Source organism: Siphateles boraxobius, unplaced genomic scaffold, assembly GCF_051911475.1.
Source record: "Siphateles boraxobius isolate OS27281-9 unplaced genomic scaffold, OSU_SipBor_1 77, whole genome shotgun sequence".
Taxonomy (NCBI): domain Eukaryota; kingdom Metazoa; phylum Chordata; class Actinopteri; order Cypriniformes; family Leuciscidae; genus Siphateles; species Siphateles boraxobius.
In genome coordinates this window covers 11,922,109-11,946,307 of record NW_027509205.1, presented here as the reverse complement: position 1 = coordinate 11,946,307, position 24,199 = coordinate 11,922,109, and the positions used below count along the sequence as shown (strand labels likewise).

General features: G+C 38.1%; 1 protein-coding gene across 1 annotated transcript in view; it reads right to left on the bottom strand.

The window, feature by feature from the left end:
• Positions 1-8,653: 8,653 nt before the first annotated feature.
• The window catches only part of pex14 (peroxisomal biogenesis factor 14), a 70,557-nt gene continuing 55,011 nt past the window's right edge, over positions 8,654-24,199 (bottom strand). Inside the window, exons 7-9 of the mRNA XM_077218162.1 lie at positions 20,069-20,166; positions 13,412-13,503; positions 8,654-12,223 (exon numbers count right to left, since the gene is read on the bottom strand). Coding sequence (XP_077074277.1) covers positions 11,764-12,223; positions 13,412-13,503; positions 20,069-20,166 — 650 coding nt within the window. The 3' untranslated portion in view covers positions 8,654-11,763. The remainder of the gene's footprint in view (positions 12,224-13,411; positions 13,504-20,068; positions 20,167-24,199) is intronic.

Genomic DNA, 24,199 nt, shown 5'->3' with positions numbered 1-24,199 from the left:
GAGCTGAGATGGTTGATGTGGTCCTTAGCGCCTTGATGACGGCAGGAACACGCGGCTGACAGCGCGCGCCGGAGCTATAAAACAGAGCAGCCTGGCAGCCCAACAATGCATGGCAATATGAAAATTGCTCAAACTTAATCCAATTAGCGTGTATTGAAGAAAGATGAAAATGTTCAATACTTAGAGAAAATGGTGTAGATGGAGACGTGGCCCTGTGAAATCACACGTCCAGGCAATCAACTCTGAAAAATATCACGCAAATGCAAGCGATAAATCGCAATATTTCACATTGTCACAGTATTTGCACTGCCTGTGATTAGAAGCACCTGCACGCTCATATATTAAGGATACAAACCAGACCATTTTCAAATTGAACCTTATTGAATGAAAGAAGAGAGGGAGGGAGAAATAAAAGCCAGCTACCAATTTCGTCCATTTAACTGACTCTTAAATCAGACTTGATTGAGAGGGAACAAAGAGAAGTAGAAAAGGCTCTTTTGACGAACAGCACAATATATGATGACTTTGAGCTCTGCTCAGTCTCTTAAGCCACCAGCTACGCGTGTTTGCATGATGACCATAAGGACATGACAGAATCTCCCAATGCATTCTTGTGAACTGGGTCAAGGTAAATAAGAGCTTTTAAAATGCCTTGTTTGGTGCAGCAGCTGCGGCCTTTATGAAAAGAAAAGTAAAAACAGGTGGGACGAAGCTTGTGCTAATCTGTCACATTATGGTGGTTGATAACACACTGGTCTCCTCACTCCACACACTTAAAATACTGTCATACATCAGCAATGTGATATTTGCAGAATGGAAGAGGTGAAGATTGGAAAGATGTTGCCGACACTAATAATAGATAGTGCAATAGAAGTTGATATATATTTACATATAATTAAATCATCAAAATAATTAGATTTTCAATTTATTTAATTTGACATTAAAAAATGAACATACTACGGAAACAAGTGGCAAATTTCATCACAAAAATCTATATCAACAGTTCAGTTGTAATATATCATATTGTGTTTGTGGGTGGAGGGAAAAAATCTGTGTACATGACGAAGACATTTAAAAGGTTTTCTGTCCCTCCATAGACAGCAATGCAACTGAAACTTTGCCGCTTCAAAAAGTTCATAAAGAGAAGCTAATCCATATAAATTAATTCATATTTCATATTCGAGGATTAGTCCAAATGTTCTGAAGAGACTTAATCGCTTTATATGAACGGATTGAATTTAGCTTTTTATTCACATATTAACATTGATCAGAGAACATAAACAGAAGCTCAACCGAACCTGCTTGACATGCAAGAATGAACCTCATTGGTTCTTGCGGAAGCTCAAACGTGCTGCGTAACACGAGAATGAACCTCATTGGTTTTTGCAGAAGATCAAACATGTTGCATAACACAAGAATGAATGTCATTGGTTCTTGTGGAAGATCAAATGTGCTGTGTAACACGAGAATGAACCTCATTGGTTCTTGCAGAAGCTCAAACGTCCTGCATAACACAAGAATGAATGTCATTGGTTCTTGCGGAAGATCAAACATGTTGCGTAACACAAGAATGAATGTCATTGGTTCTTGCGGAAGATCAAATGTGCTGCGTAACACGAGAATGAAAGTCATTGGTTCTCGCACGACAAGCGAACATGCTTGAGCTTCCGTTGTTGATGAATGTTTATATGTGAATAAAAGCCTTCATTTGTATTCTGAAGATTCATTTTCATGTAATCTGAATTAAAGTCTTATGGGTTTGTAACGACATGAGGGTGAGTAATTAATGAAAGAATTTCATTTATCTCGAAGAATTTGTGGCATATTGTTGAATGTAAAGAGATATGTTTGCTTTATACTTTTGACACATCCTCTTGTAATACTATCACCTAAACTACACTTAACTTCAGTGAAGTGTGATATTTAAACATGTCATTCAGAAGGACCCTTTATATCTGAATGGATGGTTTTGGCCAGATTAAAATATACACTAAATTTAATTCGGATGGTAAAAACATTGGCTTGTGAGACTAACAGTCTGTGCATATTGACACTGAAGTACTGAGCTATGCAATGTTTAATGTTTAATGTACATCATGTGATTACAGGATTTTGAACTAATGATGTTATGTAGTGGGCGAGACTACAAAGATGACGTGGCAGAAATGGAAATAATGCAACGGCGTTGCATCTGGTTAGAACACAGCGTGATACATATCGCTACTGGTGCGTCTTGATTCAAACAAAATATTAGAGAAAATCCACATTTGAGGGCCATGAATGTTATATAAAACAGCATTTCTGATCTTAATATTGGGTCTCTTAATGGCTTTATTGTTTCTAACATTTTAGCGCTGTTTCAAAGCACACAGCATTTTATGCATGCAGCACATTTCTAAACAGTCTTTAATAAACACGTTAATGACAGAGCAACCCTCCAGCTGTACAAGAGACTTAGTTATTTCTCCAGGCATCAGACATCTTACTTATTCCACAGTCATTAAGAGCTGTGCTTCAGGATATAGCAGAGCTGGTGTAATTACACAGGTACTGTGATGAGGAAGTTAGCAGTGGTATTCATCGTCTTAATTAAGGCATAAACTCTCTGCTCTCAGCTTAAAGCAGCTCTGTTGGTTTAGGCAGCGCACAGGCTTCGTAGCATGTCAGTGTCATCCAGCACATCCTTTCAGGGTTGTGGTCTACATTTGCATGTGGAAAGTAAAACGCAGAGAGAGACTGCGATAAGGAAAGACGACCGAATGGAGAGTCAGCACCAGGCCGACCTTCGCTTTCACTTCCTCCTCAGAGCCTGCGGCGTCTTTCAGGTGCTGCGCATGCAAGGGTCTATGCGATTTGTCTAATTTGCAAGCTTCGGCGAGGAGCGCACCTGTTTCCCCATCACCGCCTGCAGTCCCGAGCCCTCAACAAGCTGACAAGCACCCCCAGATAATCCATTCTACCCACAATAACACGGATGCTCTCCCTGGTCCGTGCAGGACAAGGGCATTTTTCTCCGGTGGAGCACTCATATCCGCCATGCCGCTGATGGCTCATTACAGGCCAATTCATAAATATTGTCTCCAGTATTACCACTTCCAGGGCCCTCTCAGCTCCCCAGAGATTTATTCTTCTCTTTTAACACCATGCTATTGTTTTCCTCCTGCTTTCTGTTTTTCATACCCCACCCTCCGTTCTTCCACAGATTGAAGCACCCGAACCACATCTCTTGCCGCATGAAGACGACGGCAGTGGGTATTTGTTCCATTTAGATTTGAAACAGGGCCAGAGGAACATCAAGTGACAGCAGCCACACAGCAGGGCGAAATGCAATCCTGCTCGATTGAACAATCATATAAGTGATGACAAAGTGCTTTATGACTATGCGGTTTTGTTGCACTTGGGTTTAGCCCACTAAGGTCTTATGCGAGCGGTCTCATGTGACCTTGGCCCATTTTCACCTCAAATCCAGCTCCCAGAAGTGTGGTCCTTTAATACCAGGATACCACATTCAGCTGGAACACGTTTGACCCTATAATAATAACAGTAAATTATGCATAATTAACTAACCCTAATCCTAACCCTATGCCTATAGTAAGTACATGTTGTTAATTAATAATACTTAAATGTATAATTACACTGCAACAAGAACACCTTAAAATAAAGCATAACTTTTTTGTTGTGCTTCACACATTGCTACACCAAACACTGAGCCCTTTTTCCCCATGATATTTTGCTAATGTCACTGCACCTTCATATGACATTTTTGTGATTTTATTTCAAATATCAAGGCAAAAACTAACTGGAAGCCACTTATTGGTACTGCCATTGTTTTTTTTTTTTAATAGCTAAATTAAAATATAGGCAATGGGGGTTCCGAATATTTGTGCCCAAGCTGCAGTACTTGCAGGACCATGATGGAAACCTAACTCTTGTGTTTTGCAGATTTAAGTGCATCATAGCATGTCACCGACTTCCAGCAGCATCGAGCGTGAGCGTCCTGTAGTGCGTGATACCATCTGTCCATCAGTGGATTCCCTTTGAGTGTAGGATACCCAGTGGTGTTCCAGAGGTCTGGACCCACATTAGCACAACATCAAACAGGCTCCCTCCTACACATGCAGCACTGCGTGCTCTCCTGCTTATCTTATCTGAGACGGAAGGAGGAAGTCACCCCTCCGGTCCATCCCTGTAGAATTTGGCTTGACCTTTCTCATGCAAAGCTGAGAGAACTTGGAGGTTTCTGCCCCGGCGACTGGGATTGTGTCCAGGGATATGCTTTAATGGGACACCTGCTGTGCTATTGTTAAAAATAAAGATAGGTATGACTGACATCACCTAGTATCTTAAATTCTTTAATAGGTGTTCTAATTCCACTTTATGACAGCAGTGATGAGTTTATGGGGTTAAAAGTGTTTCTTTAGTTTTATTTGTAGCACATGTACATGCTTTTTTTGTACAATGCACAACTTTTTATTTATTTTCATACACACACATATATATATATATATATATATATATATATATATATATATATATTGTATATACACCTCTCAGAGAGGTATATAGGCTATATATATATACATATATACACACATACGTAATCTTTATATAAATTATCATTTATAAATTCAAAAATTATATTACATGATGTACAGTTGTGGTCAGAATTAATGGCACCCTTGGTAAATATGATCAAAAATGGTTGTAAAATATAAATATGCATTGTTTATCCTTTTGATCTTTCATTAAAAAATTTTGCAAAAATCTAACCTTTCATTGAAGTAAAAGAATTGAAAGAGAGGGGGAAATCCCATTATGAAATAAATGTTTTTTTTTTAAAAAATACATTCTTCAAAACGCGTTGGCCACAATTATTGGCTCCCCTAGAATTTTTTACGAGTAAAATATCTCTGAAGTATATTCCCATTAATATTTACCTTTTTTTTTCGCAAACCAGAGTGACTAGGAACATGAAATTGTCTAGCTATGACTCCTTGTTTCACAGGAGTTTAAATATGAGGACGTACAGTTTTATTGACTGAAATATAAGGCCAAATTCCCTTAATCATCCATCACAATGAGTAAAACCAAAGAATATAATTCTGATGTGCAGCAAAAGATTGTTGAGCATCACAAAATAGAAAGTGGCTGTAAGAAAATACCTAAAGAATTGAAAATCCCCATTTTGACCATCAGAGCAATAATTAAGATGTTCCAATCAGCTAAAGATGTTATGAATCTGCCAGGAAGAGGAAGTGTGTCTATATTGTCTTAATGCACGGTGAGGAGGAAAGTTTGAGTGGCCAAAGACTCTCCAAGGATCACAGATGGAGAATTCCAGAGATTAGTTGAGTCTTGGGGTCAGAAAGCCTATAAAACAAAAACCAAACAACCCCTGCATCCCCACATGTTGTTTAGGAGGGTTTCAAAAAAATCCTCCTCGCTCGTTCAAAAACAAACTCCAGCATATTCAGTTGTCAGAATGACTGGAACTTCAAAAGGGACCAGATTCTGTGGTCAGATGAAACTTAAAAAAAGAGCTTTTTGGCAGCAAAGCCACCAGATTGGTTTGGTGCAAACAGAGATAACAAGTACCCCATGACCACGGTTAAATATACCGCTGGATCTTTAATGTTGTGGGCCTATTTTTTTGCTGGAGGTCCTGGACTTCTTGTTCAGATACATGGCATTGTGGATTCTATCAAATACCATTAGATAAAAAATCAAAACCTGACGGCTTCTGCAAGAAATCTTATAATGGACCGTGGTTGGATCTTCCATCAGGACAACGATCCAAACAAACATCAAAATCAACACAAAAATGTGTTATGGAGCACAAAATGAAGCTTCTGCCATGACCGTCCCAGTTCCCTGACCCAATGACCCAGTAAACTGAAGAGAAGAAACACTAACATGTATCTGGGAATCTGAAGGATCTGGAGAGATTCTGTATGGAGGAATGGTCTCTGATCTCTTGTCAGGTGTTCTCCAAACACATCAGGCATTGTAAGAGAAAGCTCAGAGCTGTTATCTTGACAAAAGGAGATTGTAAAAAGTATTTAATAAAAGGGTGCCAATAATTGTGGCCAACGTGTTTTGGAGAAAAACATTTATTTCATAATTTGACTTCCTCCGCACTTTCAATTCTTTTACTTCAATGAAAGGTTAGATGTTTGCACATTTTTTGAAAGAAAGATCAAAAGGATAAACAATGCAGATTTATTTTGATCATATTTACCAGGGGTGCCATTAATTCTGACCACAACTGTATGTGTGTGTGTGTGTGTGTGTATATATATATATATATATATATATATATATATATATATATATATATATACATACACACACACACACACACACACACACACACACACACACACATACATACAGCATACACATATATATGAGCTTTTTGTTAGCAAACCCATCAGATGGGTTTGGGATTAAAAAAAAAAAGTACCCCATGCCCGGGGTTAAATGCTTGATCTCTGAGCCTATTTTTTTGCATCATGAATTCTATCAAATACCAACAAATAATCAAAAATAAAAACCTTACAGCCTCGGCTAGAAATCTTATAATTGGATCTTCCATCAGGACAATGATCCAAAACTAACATTAAAATCAACACAAAAATGCGTCACTGAGCACGAAATGTCCTAGCACCACAATCCCCTGACATGAACCATAGAAAACTGGGTTTCACTTTGATCGTCCCTTTAACACATTCTGTTGTTGATAAGTAACGTTGCACCTACATGTCTACTAACGCTCAATTGGGTTTTAGTAGAGTATTAATAGACTGGTAGGGTTTGGGTTAAAATAAGTTGACATGTAGTTGCAAAGTTACTTATAGTCAGTACAATGTTTGTTGGAGGACCATCACAATAAAGAGATAGCAGAAATTCAGCAGACAGTCTACTACTCTAATGAGAGTTAGTTGACATGTAGTTGCAAAGTTACTTATAGTCAGCAGAATGTTCAAAAGGGACCATCAAAATAAAGTTTTACTGAAAACTGAAGAGGAGAGTGTATTAACATGGACACGGAAACTAAAAGATCTGGAGAGATTCTGTATGAAGGAATGGTCTCTTATCAGGTGTTCTTCAAACTCATCAGTATATTTTTAAGCAAATAATTTATTACTTACAAATGTTAACAAATAATACATTTTTAATCATATATATATATATATATATATATATATATATATATATATATATATATATATATTATATATAAAAAAGGATATTTTCTTTCTTCTAAATTTAAGTACACATCAGAAGATTTAAATGAAAAGTAATTGAACTGGTGTTGAAATTGGTTTCCTTTTTTTTTCCCAATGGCTCATTAAGCTACAGATGGCAAAAGACAATCCAGATTGGTACTTGTGGTCCCTATTGCAATTCCTCCATGAGCACCCTGGGCTGTGAGCACAGGCTGTGTGCAGTGAACCTCCTGGGGCAGGAAGGGCTAACAACCCTTGCATTGATCCAAGGAGACACTCAGCCCTCTAACCTGCTGAGTGCTCAGTTCAGGAGAACAATGGAGTTCAGCACACATCAATACAGCACCAGCCTATTGAGCGCACTCCGTTTAGTAAAGCCGAACGATGAGGTTGAAGCTCCTGAGTCTCTGCAATAGCAGGGCAGACACCTTCAACATATATATAAACCCCTTTCTTCCCATCATCATGGAAAGATATACAGACACTGGCCTCCCTGTGTTCCCTATACTCCAGCTTTCTAACATCTTACCCTGTTACTAATAGTCATGTAGTGGCAAAATGAGTCTCACCTACCATTCTAAAGAGTTGGAGATTGGGATGGAGGAGGCTTTCTAGGCAGGAATGCACTGCTTGTCCCATAAGACACTAAATGATGTACAAGTGCATTTATTACAGCAGCCCCTATAAATCTGAGCCTGGCCTGAACTCCGGGGAGAGGTTAATGGATTACAAAGGGATGCGGTATCGAACCTTTGAGAAGTTTATACACCACATCAATATGTGCAAGGCTATTGATCATTTAGACCTTGACAGACAAATTAAATTCATAAACTTGATAATGCACTGGAATATTTGTATTGCTTACTACAGTGGAATCGGGCCCTTTTTTACATTTTATTTTAAACAGTGCTGCTTTAAGATAAAGGTTTATTGACTGAAATTCACTTAATAGAGTCCACTGAATACGCCAAGAAGAATGCTGAAATAATGTGAAATTTAGAGTAAGATGAAGACCTTAGTTGATACTGCATACACTTTATCCACATTTTCTTTTAGGTTGCTGAACATCTCATTACTTATGCAAATTATATATAAAATATGTAAATAATTTACTTTTAATAATTTGTACTTCAAATGAATAATTGAAATTGTATTAATTAATTTTTTATAGGCTTTTTGCCAATGTTAGATCAGGAAGGCACCTGTTCCAACACTGGCAAAAAGCCAACAAACAAACAAATGTATTATATATGAATCACTTTCATTAATTCATATTTCGTTAATGGATACTATAGCAGTTTCACTGCCTTTCTTATATTTACAGTTAACACTTTTATGTTGTCTTTTTTGTCACAATGAAACCGTGATACCAAAGTTACATTTATTCCTAATTAAATTAAAAATCAACAGTAGAAACAAAGATATTTGTGTTAAATCAAATTTATTACAATTATGTACATACGTCTTTTCATACCAGAATTTCTCTATGACAAATACCAACAGGGTGTCAACAACATCAACATACAGCAAAGCTGTGCATTTCAGACAAATTGTTATAGACCTTTGAATTAAGCTTACTTATAAAACCAATCCCACACATACACACACACACACACACACACACACACACACACACACACACACACACACACGCGAACAATTGCTTAAATCCCTAATCTGAATTGCTGAAACTGAGCAGCATGAGTAAGATTCCTAACAAAACGATCATAAAAACAGTTGGAGATGAGAATGTCATCTTAAAAGAGATATAGGCACTGAATCTGTGGCTTACATCATGATTAATTCAGTAGCCCTCACAGAGGCTTTACAATGATTAGCTAAAATTAGCAAACTATGTAGTTTGAAGGCCTCTGCCGCCACGCTACCAGAAACAGCCTGCCAGTTGCAGGAACTCCTGAATGTGGTTTTAAGCAAAACTGGTACATGCGCGCGCGCACTTACTCGCGCACACACACACACGCACACACACACACACACACACACACACACACACACACACACACACACACACACACACACACGCGCACACACACACACGCGCACACACACACGCGCGCGCACACACACACGCGCGCACACACACACACGCGCACACACACACACACACACACACACACACACACACACACACACACATCATTCTAAAGCCGATGGTCTTCCTTCCTTCCTAAAACTTAAATAACTAACTATCTGTAACTTTGCAATGTCACTTCTGACACCAATCCAATCCAATTAACCTTCTAGATCAAATGGACTTCTCTGATTACATTAAAAGAACAGTTCAGCCAAAACATAATTTATTTTCATTCTCATGCCATTCCAAACAGCCAAATTTTGAAGAGTCTTCATCTAAGTTCTTCTAGTGTTAAATGATAGTTCATATAGTGACCACAGATGTTAAGCTCCAATATAAGATGCAGAACTGAATGATTCGTTCACGAATCTGACTGATACAATTCTTGAGCTGTTGACTCCAGAACCGCTCTGGCCATATTCAGTTGAACACAAGAACCTGATCAGTCCAAATTGTGAATGAACTGTTTAGTGTGATTTACAGTATGTGCCGGACCAACCATTTAATCAAGACCATTTGAAAACCATTCATGAATCAGACTGATCTGGTTCTCGAGTTCAACTCACTGACTCAGATAAACTTCAGAATAAATAGACCACTTTAATGGGTTTTTTCATGGTCATTTTTGGAGTTTAACAGACCACTACGTCTGTTAAATCACAAAATTGAACTGTGGTTGTATGCAAAACAGCAGTGTGATCATTCTTCAAAATATATCCTTTAGCATTCCACAGAAGAAGAAAAAAACAGCATTAAGGTTCGAAATGACGTGAGTGAGTAAATGACAGATTTTTGTACATGTATTTTTTGACTGAACTATTCCTCTAATGTTCAATTGACATTTGGATTTTTAGCTTTTCAAATCAACGCCCAATTTAAAAAAAAGTCACTGCATATCAAACGAACATAGCGGGTTTCTCTTGACATTGTATCATATGAATATATGCTATTCTTGTGTGGGTTAGTGTTAAGTCAGCCCTAGTCTAGGAAGTAAGAAAACATACACACATGGCCAGACAAGTTGAGCTCCTTCATTGTGCCTTCGCATTGTGCTGCCATAAACCCACAATTCACCTGGCTGCGCTGTAATACAGTTACTCTGAAGGTCATTTGTTAAAAGTGAAAATGTCACAATGGATCTGAGGCTCTTGTTCTCACTCCAGGATCTCTCTGGCTTTGTTTCTCATCAGCTGGTGAGTGAGTAATTTCATTAGTTAAATATTCATACGTTACTCTCCATTTGCATCACAGGGGAATGTTTTTTCGTCTTTTTTTTTATCCTCTCATGACTTTCTGAGAGAAAAGCCCCCAAAGAGAAAAGCACAACTGTCAGCACCTCCGCTGAAGCATCCATTGTTTTACACAGTTTAATTACAAAACCCCAGCACCGTTTCATGTTAAGATTATTCACTGCAGGAGGCCTATATAATTTGGACTGGAGGGTTTGTCATGTAATATAATACAATATAACAGGCTTTCAGTATTAGATTTCCGATTTTAGCCTCCTTGACATTTCAAGCCGCATGAACTAATACATCTGTTATTTGTCGATCATTTGATTATTAACATACTTCATAAACCAAATCAGCTACCCTGCTGGAGACTGCAGAGATACGACTGAGACAAACACATTTCTCTTTCGCCTCATTTTCTGTGTTCTCAAACATGTTATCCCTCCCTCTCTTTCTTCCACAGAAATCTCAAATCCGCCAGCACTCTGATCACAAAATACAAGGCATCGTTGTTACACACACTGCTGCTGCCCCGTGTACAACACAATCTCAAACGTTTGAAGGAGAGTTGGTTCACTACGACAGAGTACAAGGTAGCAAGGTCTATAAAGAATAAGCGGATCCAACAGTGTTGGGAATTTGTGAACTAGTCTTTACTGCTGAACTAAACACAAAGCAATGACATAGAAACAAACCCAACGGCCTCAGATCACAAGAAAGCCAACTTTCTGACTCTTTGGTGCCTCTAATTGGTTGCTATAGTCCCTACACTGCAATTGTTCACGTTTGTAATGGCTTGAAGGGCTATGGAACAAACAGGCTTTTTTTGGAGCGTGACAGTCTCTATTAAAATAAGTAGCTAGCATTTAGGGGAAATGTATGGACTGAATGGCTGCAAAAGAAAAGTCATAATTCTCTCGTTGTCTATCCAAAAATGTCTGTCGCTGTGCTTGTTCAGGCATGCAGAAGGATTGTGCCGACAGTTCTGGTTTGCACGTTGAAAGTTTGCATGTTGAAAAGTCAAAAGAGTAAAGAACTGCAGTGAAAGGAACATAATCCCCCTCAGCTGCCGCTCTGATACAGTGTTAAATGATGCTCACGGTAGCCATTTTACAGCAACGAGGGTGTGATATCTGCACTTAAATTAACACTCAGGAAATCTGGGAAAAGGTGATTGGACGGATGAAGTCTGGTTGAGGGTTACTCTCTAATCAACCTCGCTCTCGTTACTCGCCCCCTCTGGACGCCGCAGTTTCTCCACCTGTTCGTTTATCTGTCCGTCGCCTCCTCTCCTGTCCTCTGTCTGCACGCTCAGGGGGTCTTCCTCATCCGCATGGATCACGTCATCATCCTCGTCTTCTTCGTCCTCATCCTCTTTCTTTTCCTCCTCCCCCTGAACTTCCATACGGACCTGGTCTTTCAGGTCCAGAGGGAGAATCGCGCCCAGGCCCACGTCTCCGTTCAGGCAGTGTGAGCCGGACGGGGTGGCCAGGGAGCTGTTGCCCTCTTTGATTGGGGATGAGTTGGCCGATTCGTTGCTGACAGGCGAGATGTCGCTGCTGCTGTTGGTGTGGTTGACTGAGGGCGGGTTGGACAGTGATGCTGGTTTGAGAGGGATTTGCCAGGATGGGATTTTGGGAACGGAAGGTGAAGCAGGGAACTGTCTCCTGAGAAGAAAGAGGAAGTGAATAGAAAATTACAAGCGTTTTCTTTGAACTGTTTGCTGAAATCTCTCACAACAGAGTGCAGATTGTGCCTCTGGCTTGATTCTGAAAAAATGCACAAGTGAATCCAGCTATTGAGCTTTGGAAACACAAGCAAATTTGTCAGTATGGTAGTACATGAGAGATTATGTCCATATGCACGCCACACCTGGCATCTGATTAAAAACAAAGCATGTCTTCACAACAAAAGTAAAATAAATTCAAAAGCGACTTCAGATATGTACTGTCAGGGTGGTTTTGTTTTGAATATGAGGCAACAAGTTGAGCAGATGGTGTGCTTGGTTTGTATTTACAGCGAACATCTCACATCTTGAGAAGGACAACCAGATAAAGCATTCAGACACTGTAAAAAAAAAGGTAATTACAGCTTAAAATGTTTCATGAAAGTGAAACAACAGACAAAATGAAAGCTTTTATCTGTGTGAAATTCAGATGTATGAGATTACTTGGATCTTAATTTGCATGATACATACATAATCAAGTAAACAGTAATGAAAGTGAGGGAAGATCCATCTTGGGGCATTGAGGGAACCTGTTGGATGCATCAGGCCTCATTAATCAATAATGAGCCGGTTCCAGCTACATGCCCCGGTGAAGAGAACGATATGACACATACAGATCAAACCATCTCAGACACATTTATCTGCCGAAACGTCCAAAGGAATACAAATATCAGCTGCCCTGAGTGAGAAACAACACTCTCCACTCATTTACATATTGATAATACAACACTTGCATGTTGGAAGATCTACTAGAGGCCTCTTTCAGGCGGTTTTTGAGCACTCTGTAAAGATATTTGTAACGGCAGATAAATGGCTTTTGGATGGCAGACCCTAAGAGTAGATGTCACATTTAATTTACTTGAAAATAGGTCCAAGTTCCATCTAATTTTCAAAAAAGATTTTGATGAGACACTTTAATGCTGCAGCAGCTTTAGGATTGACATCCACATACACAACATTTGTTGTAATTCAAAATTAAAGTCCCTCAGGGTTAGGGTTAGGGGTTAGGGTTAGGCCCGGGTTAGGGTTAATCTCATTATGTTATCAAATCAAATATGGTGTCTAACTAAGGTCTATTGTTATTGTCTACTGTCTATTGTTATAGCTGATTAATCATTGAAACAGTTACCTGCTGAGAAGAAGACCTTTAAGAGACACAATCTCCGCCTTGAGTTCACTGATGCTCTGAGACTCCAGCATGCGGTTGGTGGCAGATGAGGCCTGAAGAGACAAAATTACAAAAAAAATGATGATCATTATCATTTTTGTCATCATCAAACACTTATTTACTACTATGGACTTTCTAGACTTGAAACCTAGGATCATTATTAAACCCGGGCCCTTAACCCTAACCCAGGGTTAAAAAACTGACCTTTACAAATGGTTTAAAATATGTTAACCCTCTACTCTCTTTAAAGGTAAAGATCTGCCCTAGACTGTAAAGACTTAGACTTTAGACCCTAGACTTATTTTTTTAACCAAAACCTTTTATATTAGTCTGCAGCATGTGCAAAAACTTCACAAATTTCAGTGATCTGTTAAAGTGTGACTTTTTCAAATTTTATTTGTCAATGACTCAATGAACAAAATAATATGATACATTCAAACTGCCAATATGAGACAATGAATGTCCTCAAATTCATGATATCAAACCACAACTACACTGACGAGTCCCAACTACTGTATCTTCTCCACCCGTAAGGTCAGGATCTTTCAGAAAAAGGCTAAGGGAATTAATCATGCCATTTTTACATATTTTTCCATATTGCAGACTGCTGATTTGAGCAGGACAGAGGTGTTTGATAAGAGGTCTCTGGCACAACAATGGAAGTATTCATCAAGTCAGAGAGGTTTTTATTAAAAGAAGCCTTATCACTAACTGCTTGCCATGGGATGAATTGCTGAAGGGAGTGATGGCCAATTGAAGTGGCCAGCAAACATTTGAATAGCAAATGAATTCAAGGGAAAAAAAAGCCCCAAAAAATCCATCCATCATTTTTTTTTCTCCAAATAGACAGGTGGTTGGCAATGTCAATTTATGAAAGAAAACCCACTTCAAGAGAGATAGAGAGAAAAAAGGGAGATTTTTAGCACCTGTACATTATTCTGTATCCATTATACTGTATTTCATTTCTCCAAACGTTCTGACCGATCAACCCAGGCTCTCTCAAGCAAATCCCATTGCTGTACGGCTACATGGAGCCACTGACTCTTTGAACCGTCCACAAGCAAACAATCTACCCCATAATCCCATTCCAGTTCCTCTGCCCGTCGAGGGGGGAGGGGTGAAGGAAAGCAGGAAGAGGAAGTGGAAAAAAGGACTGGGGGGAAAAGGAAAATAAAAGTGTAATTAAGAACGTCGGAGTCACCGGGGGCGGCTAGTTAGAAAGCAGAGACCCCCTATCGAGAGGAGAGGGATAACTCGGACTCTTCCACATGTAATTAAATCTAAAGTAAATTAATTGAAACACATCTGAAAAGGATCAGACTCATTTACAGCGAAGGCTGGGGAGGGATGGCGGGTTTGTCTCCTTTCTGCTCCTAAAGCCCTCAGATAAGTGTGGCATTTTCGAAGAGGCCACATCTGATCTGAGCCGCGCGCACTAGGCCTGGTGAAGACGCTCTTATTACAGGCCTCACCTCATTATGGCCATCTTAATCCCACACTCCCCACGGCATCCGGTATAATAAGGCTGGAATGTACCTCCTGCTCATTTTACCTTTGTAACGGTGAAAAAAAAAATTAATTGCTTCGGAGGCTTAGCTTACACTTCTCAGACATAAAATCTAAATAATATTTTAACAGAGGCTACAAAGCACCTCTCAGCCGGCGGTGTTTAAACTTCCGCGGTTGCAATTCTTCATTTCGAGAGCCGAACACACACGCACACACATTCAGTGATGACCGTTTAATTGCTGCTAAAGGCCTTTCTCTGCATGTCTTTGACTGTGTGAGCAGCCATCCAGTCAGAGGGGTCAGTGCAGTGTGAGCGGGGTCCGTCACCCTCTTAAGTGTGAACAAAGCTTCACCACAGTCTGGGTAATTATTTAAGGAGGTAGAGCGCACTGTACAAGAGAGGTATATGCACGTACTTACACCGCAGCCAGACAAGGAATACATTAAAGCAAATGTCTGCCGAACATTAACAACGGATAATATCTTAAGTCGAGTTAAGAAATGTCTGAATGCAAATTAATTCACTGCTTCCCTCTCTGATGCTATTTCCACCACGTAATGCATGTATATTTATGGCTGAATCAGCTCGAAAATAAATCCCAAGGGAGAGTTTTCTGGTGAAAACACTGGTGCAATTTATTTGAGCCTGTTTATTCACTTTCCCAGTGGCAGGGCCTTCCGCATTGGAAGAAGAAAAAAATGTTAGAGCTTCTAATCTTCCACGAGCAGCCACTAATAAAGACAGCTTATCATTGGATTCAAACGTCACAGCAATTTAACTTAAATAGTCATGATGATAATGGTTAATATATGTGGAGAATGAGATGCAACATTCTGCCTGTTATTTAATATTACATTTTATCAAAGGAAAACAAGGTGCTTTAGCTTAAAAAATAAGAAATCTTAAATTTTACTCCACAGATACCCATTCTACTCCACAATGCAATTCAATGATAGCAAATTAGTTTTACAAAAAACGGCTGAAAATGAAATGTATACATAACATTTACTCAAAAAAGAAATTTAAAAAAGAAATTATGACAAAGCTGTGGGTAGATTTTGGAAATGACACAAAAGGGATATAAACACATGGTGGAGGTAGATGATATATCAGTCTACTTCTACTCTAAAGCCCTGTTTAGCACATTTTTCCATATTTAAATCCATTGCACAGAAAATTAGCTGAGAAAATGACGCAAATCAATAAAAGAAACAAAAACAGATTCTGCTCTTAAAGGCACAGTTAAAAAAAAAAAAGCTGCTGAAAAAAGTCAGTCATACTGGTTTGGAAAAATATAAGGGTGAGTAAACAACAATTTTCATCTGGAGTGAATTATTCCTTTTAAAATTATGAAAAAAAAAATCAATATACAACTATTGAAAAAAGTCATTTCTAGCACCTGATAAAGTACTAAAGTAAAGTATTTTGAGCAGTACAAAGACAAAGCAATAAAACTACACTTCTTTAGAAGTTCCAACTGACTACTTTATCAGTTACCGACTTTATCAATTAGCATTTGAATAACACTTTCAGGTGTGCATAATGACATTTAAACACAAAGTGTGTAGCTAATCTACTGAGATGAAAAAGAAAACGAGCAGAAACATGAGCAGAAACTCGTGTATGAGCACTAACTCATCCAGAGAAAAAGGCCGACTGTGCTCACAAAACAGAACATGCTTCATTTGTGTGGTTTTAAAAATATATATATAAAAAAAATGTTTACTTAGCAGCTGAGGAAACAGGAGTCACCATGTGTTTCGGGTTAAATACACATTTACGCATTAAAGAGTTTAATTGCCAAGCTTGGCACATTCTGCACAGAGTGAAGAATACCGAAAAGGCAACTCAGAAAACCGCAAACTGAAAATGATACACAGCCAAAAGGCTTAACACGTGTCCTTAATTTCACGCTCTGGACCTGAAAATAATTTCCCCAATTTCCCATATGGGTTTAGACAACATCTCTCAAAACAAAATTTAAGATCAGCATGAAGTAGACTTTATGATTTGTTTAATGGGCTTTTTGATGTGAAGTATACTTTATACACACTGCTGCTTTCCAGCAAGGCACTCATAACAAATTAAGCTTTTTAATTCAATCTGGAATTTGACAGAGAATTTCAGCCATTTCTACTTGACTTAGGACTGCTGTTGCAGATGATGACTGGAAGTGTGTTGAACAATAGATCAATGTTGTGGCATTTTTTCTGGAACTAGCAGAAGCACATCTGAGGTGAACCATAGATGATTTTTTGTGGGGGCAAGTCAGTTTATGGATGGCGAACTTCAAGAGCGTGACGGAAGGAGGTTGGGGAAGGGGGATGTGAGAGTAGTGGTGAGTCTGCAATTCTAGCAAACTTCAGAAGGGTGAGATTCATATTTTCACTTCAATTTGTGCCAGGCCAGATGTGTTTGCATATGCTTTCCTTCGGGATCCAGATGCTTCAGTAAAACACCCATGTGCTTAACAAGCTGTGGACATAAAACATGCCCTCGATTGCGATTCCACAGCGCTTTTTGGAGCCTGTTACAAGATGATTTATCACAGTATCGCAAGATACAAACTGTATCTTAAGAGTTTCACATTCTGGCAATGTTTTCAGCAGGCGATTTTCCTTAGATGACTATTCATTATAGATTATAAGCACATGTCTTCAGAAAGGATTTGAAGGCCTTATCATCATGAGGAGCATTCTTCTGAAATGACACCATAATGCATTAAATTAGCATGTGATAAAGACAACAAAATCACTGCCACAATAGACAAACAACAAAGATGACAACTCTGTATCTTTCTGTGCGTTCTTCTCTTTTGTTTACGGTTGTCTATTACTGTGGGTAGTGGTCTTTATATTTGTTGCATATTTTAAAATATTTTAATTTATATTCTAAAAAATATATATTTAAAAGCAGTAATAGCAATGTGGTGTGCTTTTAAGTGATTCTTTTAATGCATTGAAGTCATTTTATTTTCTAGTACAACAAAATGATAATGCGCATTAAGGATGTGGCTTTATCTATGTCTTTTATCATTCTTGTGCTGCCACATAATGACGGGAAATCATTCTTTATCATGCAACCCTGTAGCTTCATAAACCAGGTACATTTAATAGTTATTTATTATCAACAGTGTTGGGTGTAATGCATTACTAATTTATTAATTAATTAATTAATTAATTACTGTAATTAAATTACTTTTCCCTTAAAAATTTTTTAAGTATGGGTAGTACTTAATTTTTCTGTCATATAATTAGTTCTGATGTAATTGCATTAAATATAGTATAGCCTATAGAACAATTCTATATAACACAATAGGGTATTTAACCTCAAAATGTAATGTCTAATGTTAAAATGTATGTTATTAAATGTAACCTTCTCCTTTTAAATTTTGGGAGGCTACGAGTTTTGGTTCCTTGCCACTGTCGCATTTCTTCGTCTTTGTCGCCATTGGCTTTTGGCTTGCTTAGTTGGGGACATTTAATTTTATATTTAACAATACTATTACAACATTATTTTCCTGTTATCTCTGTAAAGCTGCTTTGAAACAATCTGTATTGTAAAAAGCGCTATATAAATAAAAGGTGACTTGACTTGACTTTAAATACTGTAAATAAAAGCGCAGTTTCAAGTCTATCCTTCATCTGGTCATGGTTGATATGGGATTTAGAAAGTAGTTACTATTAAGTAATGCAATACTAATCTAATTACATTGTTGAAGATGTAATTAGTAGCTAGTAATTAATTACTTTTTTAGAGTAACTTACCCAAACACTGTTTATCAACACTACACAGAAAAATCTTCGTAATTCTTTAATTGACACACCTTAAACTCAAAGTTGTGGCTCAAAGAAAATATTACTGGTCCAGTTTTAGTTGCAGTATGGGTGGGGGTTTAATTGAGGTCTCAGCCCCGAAGAAATTAGCAGAAGGCAAATGACAGATTGAGGAGAGATCAAGAGGGGTTGGCAGCGTGGGTTCACTTCCTGTCCCTGGATGGCTTGCTTGAGCGGTCTGGAGATGGCCGTACATGTTCTTTATTGAGCTCCCATGACATGGCTTGTCCTGCTGATGCACATTTTTCTCTTCTGAACGGCATATGAGATGTGTCACAACTAATATTCAGATCAGGGTTAGGCATCAGTCTCAATGTCACTGAAAAATGCCCCGTGTTGTTTTAAACTTGAAGTGGCCTTGTTTTATAGAGGCTACGCCCATGAAACTGAACACCGCAATGAAAATGGTCACTGACGTCTTTATTTAAACAGCAGATCAACAAAACAAGTATCTACTATCATTCATATTATATCTGGGGGAAATCACAAAACTGGGGAGGAATGCAACTGTTTTAGATAGCTAAATTCCTTCAGCTTTTTTAATACTTCCTTTACACGGTTAGCTGCACTCTCTTATGGCAAAGTTATTTCAGACAATGACAGGCATTTAATGCATTTCTATTCTGCCGATTAAGCAGTTTGATAGAACTTGTAGAATGTGCATGGAATTTTGTTCTCTGATGATGACTATGCAACAAAAAACACTGTCAGGAAAATGTTGTTGGCTACCACTGACCCATGCACCATGGAGGATATGTATATCTCATTCTCTCAGACATGGTTTGGTCTGTAATGACAAGAAATATAAAAAATTCGAGGAATGTTTGCACGATTTGTTTTTTTACCAGTCACTTCTGTTGAATCAAACCAAAATATTGCTTTGTCTCCCCATATGGCAATTTACTGCAACCACAGCACTATTGGACACATTTTAAAGGGATAACTCTCCCAAAACAAAACAATCAATTTACTCACTTACTCAAAACTTACATTTTGCTGTTATTCACATATACAGTAACTATCATATAACTTCATAAGAGCTAGGTAGTCATATGGACTACTTTTATGGTGGTTTCTGACTGTTTTGGAGCTCTCTAACATCAAAAAAAGTATACTGGTATACTGGACTCTGCAAGATATAGTCACATATATAGGAAATAAAGTCATATGGGTTTGAAACGATGTATAAAAAGTTATTGATGACTGACTTTTAATCATTTTTAAATGTAAAGGTTATCTGTCAATCACTGTAGTAATGGTGTGTGTGATTACCTGGGAGTTGGCCAACTCTTGTGTCAGCTCCTGTATTTTCTTCTGTTGTTGGACCAGCAGCTCCTGCACTGAAGCCAGGGTCGTCTGCAACTGGGTGACTGCATCCAAAAACACACAAATGAAGGTAAGTCTACACCCAAAACATTTACCAGAACTTCACAAGCAAGAAAACGACATCTTTAGTCGAGAACCAGTGCAAACCGACATATCCGTTTGTTTGAAAGCATTACCGACGAAAAAACACACAGTGGTTTTCTCTTTGATTTAGCCTTCAGCTCAATCAGTAATATAAGACACCTCTATTTGTACAAGATTAATCACCTACGTCTGCTCTTATATCAAATCAGGGTCTCTTAACCTCCATTAGCATGGGTTTGAAACGCTGGCTCTATCAAACTCTCCAAACAATCAACAAGATGGAAAAAAAAAGCCACTCATTTGGGAGGCAGCAGGGCTAGACACTACTGTCCTCACTAATCTTACTAAATACAGCTCATTTTCCTCCCTCTCTGAAGATTGAATTATTGTCAGATTGTGCTGGTCCCGAGGATTAGAGAAAGCCCAAGAAAAACAGCCCTAGCAGGGCCAGAGTTGGTGTTATTAATGGGGGTATCATTTCAAATAACCCAGAGCACAAGTTGCTCTCCCCCTGTTTCCAGTCACACATGCATTCCCAAACAATGCATTAAATTTCCAAACTGATTATGTTACAGAAAACCAATAAACGCCTCTATAAATCATGCTCTGTAAAGTGTTAAATCAACTCTAATTGGATTAACATCAGCAGATATTATTAGCTGCCGACTGTTGGCTCTCCGGCGCACAGTTCCAGGGCTCTCCTTTCATAGAAACAGCCTTTCCACTTTCTGCTTAAGAGCTGTTACATGTTTCTTTCTCTCACAGCCTTTGTCTGTCTCATTAGGTGACTACTTACACAATAAGAGACGCTGAACAATTTTTCTTGCTGAATAATAATGATTGTACTACTGTAGCTCAGATGACTATATTAGTATTAACAAGAGATCTGAAATCCAATGTATTAACCTGTTTTCAAAAACATATATTTAAAACAGTTGACTCAATAATGCTGTTCCCAACGAGTTTTCTGGGGATCACAAAATGAGATATTTTGCAGAATGCACATACAAACCTGGTTGCTTGGTCCAGATGGCACAAATTTTCAATGTGTGTGAATAATTTGAAAGCAATGACAGAGGGGAAGATTTTCAGAAATGTAATTATCAATAACTTCAATTTCAGTCCCCAGACAAACCAATCATATGGCTACAGTACAGATGAATTCATACATCAGTAAACCATATGGGATTTAGAACTAATACATGATGGCTGAATTTTTATTCGTGGGTGATCTAGCCCTTTGAAAAAAAAGAAGATTTACTTATAATTATAGAGCTGGGTTTATATGTCATCATGGACTCGTTAAATATCACATTTACTGAAAGTCACCCTTATGATTTCAAATATTCCTTAGAAGCACATGGATATAAGTTACTGTACATTAAGCCATGGTGTTCAAATGGGTCATGCAGGTTTGAATACAGCTCCCAACATCTCACAACCTTCTTTTAATCCTTTTCTACCCATATTTCCAGTTATCTTCGTACTATCCTTTGAATAAAATAGCTAGAAGGTCTAAAGTAAAAATCTGTTCCAAGCAGGACTGCCACTACAGCCTACGTCAACCCTTAGCAATTCCTGCGATATTACACTGAGAATGAGCAGCAACTGCACTAGACCTCTAAACCCCCCAAACACTCGCTTCATACTCAAAACACAAGGAATAATGCCTCCATTTAGGCTGGCTCGGGTTTCCACAAACGTTCTCTTTGGAGAAAACAATCGGGCGAATTTGAGATCCTGCAAGTAGCTTCGCAGCTGCTACAAGGAGGCAGACAGTGTGTACAGCGTAAATTATTCAGTAAATACCTCAATATAATGTACACTGCATATGTCCGGGCCTGTCTGAGGCTTTATTGGCCAGCTGGTCACCAATATGCTATCCGCAGACAGAGACCAAGCAGCTAGTACAATTCCATTACAGCCAGCACGAGGGTGAGTGTGAGCGACAAAGTGCTTCCAATACCTGTTCATTAATTGCGTGTGGAAAGTTGTTGGGAAATCATAATGGGAGTCAAGGCTTACAATCAAAAGTTGCAAGAGTAATGGAGCCACATTCAAAGGAATACGTCACTCCGACGCACTTGGCACTAGAGAAATACACAAACTTTAACAAAGGAGTGCGGGCAATTGGCAAGCGCGGCAGTCACTTGCTATTACACTTGCTAAGTGGGAGAAACTCACTCTGTAATTGCAACCCTCTCCCAAACTGTTAACTGAAACAGTCATTAACTACAATAGCAACTTGGCTACTGCAGCCACAGCAAATTAGATCAGCGGCGTGACTGACTGAGTGACTGGGGGTAGGTACGGCTCTTCCAGGAGAAAACCAGAGAGTTGTGGAGGGAAGGAGGGAGAGAGAGAGAGAGAGAGAAAAAAGATGGTCAGGAACAAGTGTTTCACAAAGGAAATATGAAAAGCAGCTTCAGACCGGAACAATACTCTTATCATCTGAATGTGACGCTAAACAAAACAGGATTCCTGTTAAAACCAAACAAAACGAGCGCTAGACAGGCAGGGTAACACAAAGGAGGCTTTTTTTGCATATATGAACCAAATTGCCAATGAAGAGGCTCATTTGATAATCAGATAAAGAAACCCACATCAAGCTTGCACGCAATGGCTCACAATCGACTGGCCTTTTGGTAACCCTCCCCAAACTAAAAAGCTAGGCAACGGAAAACATAATGCAGAGACGCAACCAACCAAAATCACTCGCCCTTTATCCTATATGCCCCAAATTTGCTTATATTGATCTCCTGGATAATGAAAACAAAACTATATGCCAAAGAGGAGGCTACATTGAGATCAGTAGTCCATGTATAGAACTAGATTATTTACATGGTTTTATAATGCAAATATTAATATGGATGAATGGCAAGCATACTTTGAAAAAGTCTTTTATAAACAACAACAACAAGTCTGTTGTCCATTACAAGTCAAGAGTGCCTGCTTTGCATGTACTGTTTCACATTCACAGACTGTTACATATCTACAATTAAAAAAAAATTCAAATGTTTTCATGGTATTCAGCTAGACTGGGAAGAAGAATATTTCCTAGCAGAAATTTGTTTAGTACTAAGCCCTTTAACTCATTACACGCAATTCAAACTGAAAGCTTACAACTGAAAATAAAATGTGTAATTATATGTAAAAAGATGTAAAATATGAAATAATATGTCCTTTACTGTGGCGCTGAACAGTGGTGCAGGAAACACTTATTTGTAGAACTAAATAAAGTTTGTTTTTTAGGATGCGTGAAACCTTGAATTAAAGACCTTCAACCTTTATTAAAAAGAAAAAATAAGAAAAAAGAAAAAAGTAAAGCCTGGTGAATATTCAGATGTCAAAATTACCTTTGTACTAATCTAATGCTTACCTAAGGTTAATCTTCAAAAACAATAATAATTGAATAACACTGTTAAATGTAAATGTTACAAATCTCCAAATTTTTTATACTGTACATTATAATGTTGTGAAGCCAAAATTAACTTATAAAAATTTAATTAATTTAATCTATTCATACAAAATAATTAATGATTTTAATATCGGATATGTATCAGTTATCAAGAATTATGGGTTTCTCAGTATCAGCCAGAATTTAATTTCCCAGAGCATACCTATTTTTAATGGTTAAATATATGCAAGGAAGACAAGACCATTCATCAAATATGCAAATAGACGTAAGGAAAAAAAGACCAGTTGCAATTCAGCATGCAAATATTGTAATTGCATCACTGTCTGTTAGATTCCGAATAGCGAATATTCTATATTCACTCACTTTAATCACTTCTAATCTTTAATCTTTATTTTAACTTTAAAACTTTACATAACACAAATAGATTTTAACAGAAATACAGAAAAGCTCTCATAAGGCTTAAATTATATACAAAAAGATCCTTTAAGTTTCATGTTAAGCAGAAGTGTAAAAATCCTAACCAGAAGTGCTGCCTTGTAAAAACTGTAATAAAAAAGAATGCATAAGTTGTCCTG